This window comes from Euphorbia lathyris, chromosome 3 (assembly GCF_963576675.1).
Source record: "Euphorbia lathyris chromosome 3, ddEupLath1.1, whole genome shotgun sequence".
Classification (NCBI taxonomy): Eukaryota; Viridiplantae; Streptophyta; class Magnoliopsida; order Malpighiales; family Euphorbiaceae; genus Euphorbia; species Euphorbia lathyris.
Window position 1 is genome coordinate 87,285,163 of NC_088912.1, and position 11,651 is coordinate 87,296,813.

Genomic DNA, 11,651 nt, shown 5'->3' on the forward strand with positions numbered 1-11,651 from the left:
AAACTATTTCCTCACAAATCCCTTTATTTTTCAGGAATTTGGTGATTTTTGCGAAACTGCCAGGTGTATGCTCCTTGTAACTTTTATTTTGACCCTCTTTAGCAGAGACATTGTCCACTAAAAAGGTTGGACTGAGGCATAACCAATCTTCACTCAATTGTTATTCTGTTGGTTATCCATCAATGTTCATTCTATTTTGGTTTTCTTTATATCTATTATATCTCCCTTTAATAACCAATCTTCACTCAATTGTTATTCTGTTGGTTCTACATCAAACCACATGGGTTTTTTTTTGAAATTTACCCTTTATTTATTCCAAGATCAATGCCTACCGGTTACCTCAAAAAGCACGCAAACTATTCCCTCACAAATCCCTTCCTTTTTCAGGAATTTGGTGATTATTGTAATTAATGATTAGAATTAGTATTCCTAATTAATTAATTAACTAAAATTAACTTAACTTGTTAAAGATATACATCGTCTCGATAATTTAAATACTATACATCTGTAAATTGTATGCCTTTACCAGAATTTCGTAAGCCCAAAACGTCCTGTCTTATACCCCCAATTCTTCACCGCTTCCAAACAAACACCTCTTGCTCTTGCTCTTCCACATTTTGAAGTTTCTGGATTTTAAAGTATCAAACACATAATCCCGCAGTCAAAGACCCGGATTGCTTAAAACCATAAAATATAAAAAAAAATCTCTTAATCATGTAATTAATTTCTTTAACTACAACAAATATATATTTAATCCACTAATGTTAATGAAAAGAAGCAGATTCCTAGTACATTCATAACTTCCATAATTCTCAAAGTTGAAATCACAATTAGTAATCTAATATATATAAAAATCTGATGTACAGAGAAAATCCCACTTCAAATCCTTATTAATATATCAATAGCAAACGAACAAAACAGTAAAACATACAAATGATTCCCCTCATCCTGGGATTGTCTGAGAATACATACTTATCGGGAAACCTTAGCTGAAGCTTAACATGATAAGTAGTACCCACATCATCCGTCTGTGCAAAAACCGCGACCCCTCGAGCAAACGCAAAAGAGCCAGTTCCGCCCACCACAGTAAGTTGTTCACCTTCATGGCCTATATGTTTGGCCTGCACACTCAAACTCCCCGAATACTCCGGGGTATCAAACGTCAGATAAACGACATTGAAAGCAGAACGTGCAAACGGTTCAATAGGAATTATGAAACCTTGAGCTTTCCCTATGATTCTTGATGTATTCTCTGGTCCTTCAGTGAGTGTACGGCGGAAGATGAAAGCCCCGCTGTCCGATGATGGCTGCACATTCTTGGAGCTCGGAATATGAGGTTGTTGAATGTAGAGAGAGATGGCTACCCAAGGTTTAGAAGTGTCCTTGGACGAGTGCTTCTTCGACATCGGAGAAAACACTGACATGAGAATTACAGAGAGTATTGCTAAGGAAACTGCAATGCAGAATATTATTCTGCACAGCATTATGCAAGGGACTAACTGTATTGTAGTCATATGATAGGAGGGGTAGTCGTTTTAATGGTTGAGATGGTGTGGTGTTGGCCAACTGTTACACTTGTTCTTTATGATTAAATATGATAAGACAAACCAAACCCACTATTGTTTCTAGCAACTTTAAAGTGCAACATGGAAGCTATACATTACATTAAAGGCATTTTCACTTTTCAGTATATAAGTTCAGTAAACACTTATACAGAGACATAATTAAACACACTCGAAATTTTAGTTAAAAAATGTAACGCAACTCCAGGAACAATTTTGTGAAGATCTCGGGGAAATTATTAGAAGACTCTGCACTCCATATGAAAACCCCTAAACTCTTCATATAAAAAACCCCTAATCTCTTCATTTTTCGTTTAAAACATCTCCGACAGTGATCTCTTCACTTAAAACTGAAATTCTTTACCACCCAAGTTTAACCTTAAGTGATGTTTAGCCTTATTATATATTTAAAGCCGCATGCTTTTGATATAACCAATAATACACCAAGAACACAGACAGATCAATGAATAAATAAATATTTGGTCACAAAGAAATGCGGGGTGTAAACAAATTTAATAAGTTAATAACTGAACAAGCATTATGTTAGTCCTGAGATTGGCAGAAGATGTAGCTAATGACATCTTTTTTCTTTCTAATAGAGAGCAACTATTTGTTCGACTGGAATAGCAATACAAGAGAAATGATGATAAAAAGAAACAGAAGCAAAAACCAACCTGCTCCAAGACATCTTTATACTGCGAACAATCATACTCCCACCACATTCTGAAAGCAACAGTCCGGGGTCGATTCCAGGCCCTAAAGCATAGCCAACAAGCAGCAGAACGGAAAAGCCAGCCAAAACAAAAGACAGCACATCAGAACCCGATAGGCGCAGACAGCAAACAAGGGTTTTGAGAAAATCCTGCACAAGAAAGAGCAAAGGAAACAAAGCAACATTTTATAAAGCTTCCACAGGAAATGAAGGAACCAACCCTAGCAACCAGTTAAAATGCTCTACATTTCCATGACCATTTCCAACAAACAAAAACAGATCAACTCGAATAAGAGGGCAGCTCCCAGAATGCAGTCTCCTCATCTATCAGCTATTCAAAGAGGTTGCTAGCTTGTCTGATCAGATATGTGCAACAACAACAGACCCTGGGCCAAAAATATTCAATCTATCAGCCCAAGCCACAGATAATTTCCTGCTAGTTGCGATAATTTTTTAGGCTAATTTTATCAGATAATAAAATTTCCTGGCTTCATCTCTCTCTGCACCTGGTCCAGAACCAAAACTCAATCTGCCCTCTAGCCAAGCATCACCACTACGATTTGTATGCATCTGTTGATCTCATATTCTTGACAAGTATAAACCCTCCTCCTTCATCCGGGCTTGGGACCGGCTATGGGCATTAAGCCGAATAGGCGGAGTTAAAAAAAATTAAAGCAACAAGGAAAAAATCGACCAGCAGAAAAGCCTAAGCAAACAGACATCCGACACCCACACAATCAACACTCAACCAACACCTAGCATATCCATCCACAGCATGAAGTACGAAATTAGGTATGCATCAAGTTCCTTTTTTTTCAGCATTATATTCAGGCTATTCTCTATAGGTTCAGAGAAAAGGAGCTACTTTCATTAAAGAGACATCTGAATACTCAACGATAAATAACTGGTATCTCAATTCATCTCATTGCACAGGTAAGTCGAATAATACGAAGATGCCAAAGCGAGCCTTACAATAAATATTAAAACACAGAGTTGCCAAAGCAGACTGATAAAACAAAAAGAACAATTATGCATATCCTCAAAACAGTTTTTAGTTACAGAGGCTATCAACATGTAAAACAAGGAGATTCAGTAACCCACAATTCAATAAAACGCAACAAAATAGAAAAAAGCAATTACACCATGACATATTGCAACGTGTATATAAACCCTCCTCCTTTATCCAGGCTTGGGACTGGCTATGGGCATTAAGCCGAATAGGCGGAGTTAAAAAATTTAAAGCAACAAGAAAACAAACCACCCACAAAAAAAAACTGAGCAAACACAGAAAAAGCAACACCAAAATGTTACTCAAAAAGTTGTTATTTAAAAAAATACAAAACCTTAAGGAGAGAGACATTAAACTCTAAGATCAGAATACAACTTGTTGGAAGAATACAAATATTGGATGACAAACTAATCACCGCCGGTTTCTCACTCTCAAGATCTCAATGCAACAGAAACAAAAGCAGAAAAACCAACTCATTTGCATAGGAATAAAGAAAGGAGAATTATCAAAACCAAAGTAAATAGAACAGAACATAGTGGATCTTTTACACTAGAAACCGAAATGAAAAATTAACCTTTAACTGGACTTTGTGCAACCCAATTGTTCAAGAAAGAAAGCTTTAAATTGCAGTAGATGAGGAGGGGGTATGATCTCAATGCAACAGAAACAAAAGCAGAAAAACCAACTCATTTGCATAGGAATAAAGAAAGGAGAATTATCAAAACCAGAGTAAATAGAACAGAACATTGTGGATCTTTTACACTAGAAACCGAAATGAAAAATTAACCTTTAACTGGACTTTGTGCAACCCAATTGTTCAAGAAAGAAAGCTTTAAATTGCAGTAGATGAGGAGGGGGTATGGGGTAAAGCAAGAAAACCCTCTATTCCTCAAAGCATCTGAAGCTGACAGGCTGCCATCACAAATCCAGTTCTCGAGCTCCAAATACAAAATAGTTCTCCAGGAAACAGAATGAAGAATAACTAGCATAAAACAGAGTATCATTTAATGACACATTAAATCAATTTAGAGATTAAAATCTTTGTAAAAATATCCAAGAGGAATTAAAGAACTTCCTGAAAGCTCCAATACTCGTATTCTTCAATGGGAAATACTGGACCCATAGAAAAACAAATGCACTAACCAGAGTAAGCAATTAATTATTAATTATACAGGAAGCAAATAATCAGAAGTCCAAAAAGAAGACGATATCCAAGAAAACCCTTTATTCGTCGAAGCATCTGAAGTTGACATCTCCAATCACAAATCGAGTACTAGAGCTCCAAATAAAAAATAGTTCTACAGGAAACAGAACAAAGAATAACTAGCATAAAACAGAGACTCATTTAAAGATCTATATTAAATCAATTCATAGTTATGAAATGTTTGTAAAAATATCAAAGAGGAATTGAAGAACCTCCTGAAAGCTCCAATCCTCGTATTTGTTCAATGGGAAGTGCTGGACACAAATTCAACCAAAACCACTTGAGATTACACGAATTATTTATCAACTACACTTGTGCCAATGAACGACCAATTCATATTTCAAAATGCACCACTGCATAAGTCATAGAGCAAACGAACACGTCAAAGAATTCTACAAATGTCAAAAACCTAATCATGTGCTCATCAGGAAATAAAGGAGGAACTCCCTCAAAGATGTTTCCAATGTCCTCAGGAACTGAAATAGAGGAACCCTGGAAACATGATTGCAACCATATCAACAGGACAACACAAAAAGCTGATTTTGTTTCAATTGCGGATGAAAGGTTATCTACCCTTTTCTAACAAATAATTACAAGAATTATGTAGGGAAAAAAACAAAGAAACCCCTTTGTGAAGTCACCACGTATCCTCCTCATCAACAAGAGACAGAAAAGGGACGCCACTTATTTGCAAATTTCAATATAATTTCTGCAGTAGTAAACTAATTATATCAGCAAAACGAAGTCATTTACCCTATACATATTCTTCTTGAAGAGAAAAGAAATCAAGTTAAGTGGCTGGAAAAGGTAAGAAAATCTACTTCCCAACAGTGTCTCAGCATAATCCTATATTCCAAAACAGAACCCTGAAAACAACACAATCATACCAACTCAAGTGCAATGGTTTTTGCTATTAAGCCAATATTACCATAATCAAGAACAATATCGCAATAAATAGATAATACTCCCTGATGACCCAGGCATCCCGGGAAAATCAAATTTTAGCGAACATATTGCTCCACGCTGTGATTGATTCCTGAGAAATCCGGAACTAAAATTTAGAAAATCTGCCACTATCTATCAAACCATATGTTACAAGTAGGCAATGCTCAAGAAAACCCCCATGATGCATCTCAAACCATGTATTTCATCAGAAGACTGAAAGAGATCATGCTTCTATTTGCAGAATCCAAGTCTCCAGTATTTGATCCATTCTATAAGTAGAAAACATGGCCTGTCATAGGATAAGGCATCTAAACACAAATCTAAGCAAGAACAAAATAAGATAAAAATGTGACCCCCAATCTATCTTAGTCCACCTAACTTGTCCAGATGCATGTGTTAAATCTGCAAAAAAATAACTATCACAGTAATTGAGAAAAAATTATATCGAAGCATGAAAAAGAAAAGAAGGTTAAAACCTGATCAGACCGAATATATCTGTAATAACTGAAATGCATGAATTAAAACAAACAAGCATCGTTTAACAGTTGTCAAAAATTACAATCTAGGATAGGACCTATAGACAGCAAATCTGTACTGAACAGAATTAACAAAAACGAAATTCACAAACATCGTTCAACCATATAAAAGAATTAGATATTACCGAACTTGTCCTAAAAGCACTCAAAAGTAAGAAGACCAACACCTGGGATACAAGAAGAGGACTTGTATTATTGGAACATAAGACAAAATGGATGATTCAAGATAAACTAAATTGGAAAGAAGGATGTTCAGGTAGGGTTTGTCAAGTGCAAATTTGATGAAGCGTTTCCATGTAAGAAAGGGTTCTGTTGCTATAGGGAATCAACTTGAACTCGAGAACCCTGAGATAACACATTTAGCCAATTCAAATTCCCTTGTCCCCCCTTGTGAAAGCTAAACAAATAACGATAATAAAATGAAGAACAACAAGAGCTCCCTGATCATTAACTCAGCAACATGCCCTCCAATCTATCTTAGGAAATGTAACTCCGGATGGAATCCATTATTTCTTGTGGATTCCTGAGAAATCAGGAGACCAAGGCTCAAAATTACTTCCACAAAATTTTTAGAGGCGGCAAATGACGAAATTTCTATTTCAAGTCTGAAAAGAAAAACTTCCTGCTTGGTCCAACTCCATGTGTTCACAGGTCCAACCGGGGAAACCTGAGATTCTTATTCATTATTCAGAAAGAATGAAGGGGAATAATGAACAGTGTTATTAAAAAACTAAAGTAAATTAAGAAAGTGAGCGCCGCTCCCTGGTCATTGGTTAAAATCTATTAGAGCCCTCAACTTCTGGACGTCTGATGGAATCCGTGATTTACAGTGGATTCCTGAGAAATTAGAAGACCAAGGCTCAAATCCCAATACTTCTCACCAAAATCATATTTACAAGTAAAAGGAGATCAAAGTATCAGAAAACCCATATCCTCGTCAAATGGTTGGAGGACACAAATCGAATTCCCAGAGGCAGGAGCAGTTCTATCCACATAAGAAAAAAAAAATCATAGAATGAGGAACAATCATCTTTTCAGGAGGCAAACAAAGAAATTTATATTTTAAGGCTGAAAAGCAAAACTTCCTCATTGCTCAACTCCATGTATTAATTATGCAAAATGAGTGAAGGGGAATAATGAACTTATTTTTTTAAAAAGAAACTGAAGAAGTGTACGACGCTCCCTGTTTGGTCATTAGTTAAAATATATAATTTTCTGAATGCCGAAGGAATCCGTGATTTACAGTAGATTCCTGAGAAATCAGAAGACTAAGGATCAAATCCCAATACTTTCCACCATATTTACACTTACAAAGTAAGAGGAAATCGAAGTCTCAGAAAAACCCCCTTTAATCATTTAACAAATTGCAATCCATATACTCATCAAATCATTGGACGATGGAATTAAATTCCACAGATGCAAATCTACAAAAAGAAATTTGTCAAAGGAAAAATAATATTGACAGTCAAAAGATGAAATTTATATTTTAGGATTGAAAAGCAAGACTTCCTGATCGCCCCTACTCCATGTATTTCTATGATACCTGGCACCACATATCCAACCAGAGATAATATGAGATTCTTATTCTTCATGCAGAAAGAGTGAAGGTAATCGTTATTGATCCAACGCAATCAAAAAACGTAAATAAATAAAGAAGGCAGCGCTCCCTGTTTGATCCGTTAGAGCCCAACTTCTCGACGACAACGATGGAATTCATGATTTACAGTGTATTCCTGAGAAATCAGAAGACCAAGACTCAAATGCCAATACTTTCCACCGAATTATATTTACAAGCAAAAGGAGATCAAAGTCTCAGAAAACCCCTTTGTTCATTTAATCAGTCGGAGTTGAATCGGAATCCACATCCTCATTGAATCATTGGACGACAAAAATCAAATTCCCAGATGCAGAGCAGTTCTATCCACACAAAAATTTGACAAAGAATGAGCAAATGATACTTTGAGGAGGGCTAATAAAGAAATTTCTATTTTAAGGCTGAAAAGCAAAACTTCCTGATCACCCCAACTCCATGTATTTCTGTGATACCTGGCACCACATATCAAACCGGAGAGATTCTTATTCTTCGTGCAGAAAGAGTCCTACAGGAAGCCTGAACAATGTCATTCAACACAATAAAAATAAAACGTAATAAATGAAGAGGACGGGCTGTTCAAGAATTCTTGTTTAGGCAGTTCATGCAAGGGAGCGGATTGGCTCCAGTGGAGAGAAAAAACCCAGTTCATGTACTTAATAAACCGTTCAGAGCCCTTCTTCAATGATCCGTATCTTCACTAGATCATTTTTAGACCCATGTTTAAATATTAGAATTATTTGAATCTGCCTATTATGAGGTAAGATAATTCAAATCCATATAAACTTCCAAAACTGCCATATCTCATATATTCTTCCAATAACGTAGCTCATAAGCTTCAATTAAATCTTGGAAAGAAGAATCTAATACCGTTAGAAGAGCAGAAAAGGAACCCTTAAATCATCGTATAAGCAAGATCAAGTCACAAATATTGTTCTCCTCGCATAAAAAAAAGAAAGGAATCCGAGGCTGAAAATATGAACTAAAATGATAAGGCATCGAAATAAACTGAAAGGATGACAAAATTAAAGAAGTGTACGAAGTTCCCTGTTTGGTCATCTGTTACTATATTATCTTCTAAGCACAGATGGAATCCTTGATTTACAGTAGATTCCTGAAAAATCAGAAGACTAAGGCTCAAATCCTAATACTTTCCGCCACATCAAAGGAGGACCAACATCAAATTCCACAGATGCAAAGCAGTTCTATCTACAATTCTTTTTGTCAAGAATCAGAAAAAATCATATTGAGGAGGCAAATGATGAAATTTATATTTTAAGGTTGAAAAGCAAGACTTCCTGATCGCCCCAACTCCAGTATTTCTATGATACCTGGCACCACATAACCAACCAGAGATCATATTAGATTCTTATTCTTCAGGTAGAAAGAGTGAAGGGTAATCGTGATTTATCAAACACGGTCAAAAAACGTAAATAAATAAAGAAGGGAGCGCTCGCTCCCTGTTCGGTCATTAGTTAAAATCCATTGGAGCCCCAAGGACACCCATCTTCTCGACGGCGATGGAATCCGTGCTTTCAGTGGATTCCTGAGAAATCAGAAGACAAAGCTCAAATCCCAATACTTTCAACCAAACTATATTTAGAAGTAAAAGAAGATCAAAGTCTCAGAAAACTCCTATTCATTTAATCAATCGGAATCCATATCCTCATCGAATCATTGGAGGACAAAAATCTCCAGATGTAGAACAATTCTATCCACACACAAAATTTGACAAAGAATGAGGAAAACCAATACTTTAAGGAGGGTGATAAAGAAATTTATATTTTAAGGCTGAAAAGAAAACTTCCTGATCGCCCGAACTCCTTGTATTTCTGTTATACCTGGCACCACATATCAAACCAGAGAAATCTTGAGATTCTTATTATTCATGCAGAAAGAGTGAATAGGATGGCGCTCTCTGTTCAGGGACTTAATTAAATCGGCTTCTTAGAATATCGATATCTTCACTAGACCATTCTTGAACCCATGTTTCATCCCAAATATTAGAATTCCCAGGTTTGAGATTAGCTTCATCGACGAAAGACATAGAAAGCAAAAAACCTTGAATATTTGAATCTGCCATATCACATATATTCTTCCAATAAAAGTAGCTCATAAGCTTCAATTGATAAATCTTGTAAAGAATCAAATACCGTTAGAACAGCAGAAACCCTAAAATCATGGTAGTACCAAGATCAGGCCACAGATGTTGTTCTAGTCCCGTAAAAAAAAGAAGCAAATCCGAGGCTGAAATCCATAAACTAAAATAAACAAGCATCGAAATAAACTAAACGGATGTCAAAATTTATCGTTGGACCAATAAGAAGAAATTGACATTCTTGAACTGCTTGACCTCAAAAACCCATATAGCTCGAAGATTCCTGAGAAATCAGAAGACCAAGGCTCAAATCCCAATACTTCCCACCAAATTTATATTTACAAGTAAAAGGAGATCAAAGTATTAGAAAACCCATATTCTCATCAAATGGTTGGAGGACAAAAATCGGATCCTCAGAGGCAGGGCAATTCTATCCACATAAGAAAAAAAATCAGTGTGAGGAATAATCATATTTTTAGGAGGAAAACAAAGAAATTTATATTTTAAGGCTGAAAAGAAAAGTTCCTGTTTGCCTCAACTCCATGAATTAAAGTAATACCTCGAATCCCATATTCAAACAGAAAAAATTGAGATTCTGAAGGGAATAATGAACAACGTTATTTAAAAAACAATTAAAGAAGTGTACGAAGCTCCCTGGTCATTAGTTAAACTATATTTATCTTCGAAATGCAGATGAAATCCTTGATTTACAGTAGATTCCTGAAAAACCAGCAGACTACAGCTCAAATCCTAATACTTTCCGCCACATTTATACTTATAAAGTGAAAGGAAATTGAAGTCTCGGAAAACCCCCTTCAATCATTTAAAAAATTGCAATCCATATCCCCATTCACATTCAACGACGACAAACATCAAATTCCACAGATGCAAAGCAGTTCTATCTACAAATTCTTTTGTCAAGCATGACGGAAAAATATTTTGAGGAGAGGAATAATGAAATTTATATTTTAAGGTTGAAAAGCAAGACTTCCTGATTGCCCCAACTCCAGTATTTCTATGATACCTGGCACCACATAACCAACCAGAGATCATATGAGATTCTTATTCTTCATGAAGAAAGAGTAAAGGGTAATCGTGATTCATCAAACACAATCAAAAAACATAAAGCACTCCCTGTTCGGTCATTAGTTATATCGATTGGAGCCCTTAGGAAACTCGTCTTCTCGACGACGATGGAATCCGTGCTTCACAGTGGATTCCTGAGACATCAGGAAACAAGGCTCAAATCCCAATAGTTTCCACCAAACTGTATTTAGAAGTAAAAGAAGATCAAAGTCTCAGAAAACTCCTCTATTCCATATCCTCATAGAATCATTGGGGGACAAAAACCAAATTCTCCAGATGTAGAACAAATCTATCCACACAAAAAAAAAATTGACAAAGAATGAGGAAAACCGATACTTTAAGGAGGGCGATAAAGAAATTTATATTTTAAGGCTGAAAAGAGAACTTCCTGATCGCCCGAACACCATGTATTTCTGTGATGCCTGGCACCACATATCAAACCAGAGAAATCTTGAGATGCTTATTATTCATGCAGAAAGAGTGAATAGGATGGCACTCCCTGTTCAGGGAGTTAATTAAATCGGTTACAGCCCTTCTTGGAAGATCCATACATTCACTAGACCATTTTTGGTCCATGCTTCATCTCAAATATTAGAATTCCCAGATTTAAGATTAGCTTCATCCACGAAAGACATAAAATGCAAAAAACCTTGAAGATTTGAATCTGCCATGTTGCATATATTCTTCCAAAAAAACGTAGCATATGTTGCACGAAACTCTTCTTCATCAGCGTTACCACATTTCTTGTTCGTTTCTTTCCCGTATCCATTACGGTTTCCTAGCTAAATTTTCTTAGAAATAACGTTTCTCGGTGTCCGTTTCCGTTTGCATTTTCGTACGTAGCTCATAAGCTTCAATTAATAAATCTTGTAAAGACGAATCAAATACCGTTGGAACAGCAGAAACCC

The 11,651-nt window shown here is 36.1% G+C and overlaps 1 protein-coding gene across 1 annotated transcript; it reads right to left on the bottom strand.

The window, feature by feature from the left end:
- Window positions 1–569: 569 nt before the first annotated feature.
- LOC136221896 (dirigent protein 6-like) lies at window positions 570–3,485 on the bottom strand. Its single transcript, XM_066009369.1, has one exon. It carries the CDS (start codon window positions 1,512–1,514, stop codon window positions 891–893), a length of 624 nt encoding a protein of 207 aa, XP_065865441.1. The 5' UTR covers window positions 1,515–3,485; the 3' UTR covers window positions 570–890.
- Window positions 3,486–11,651: the final 8,166 nt, after the last annotated feature.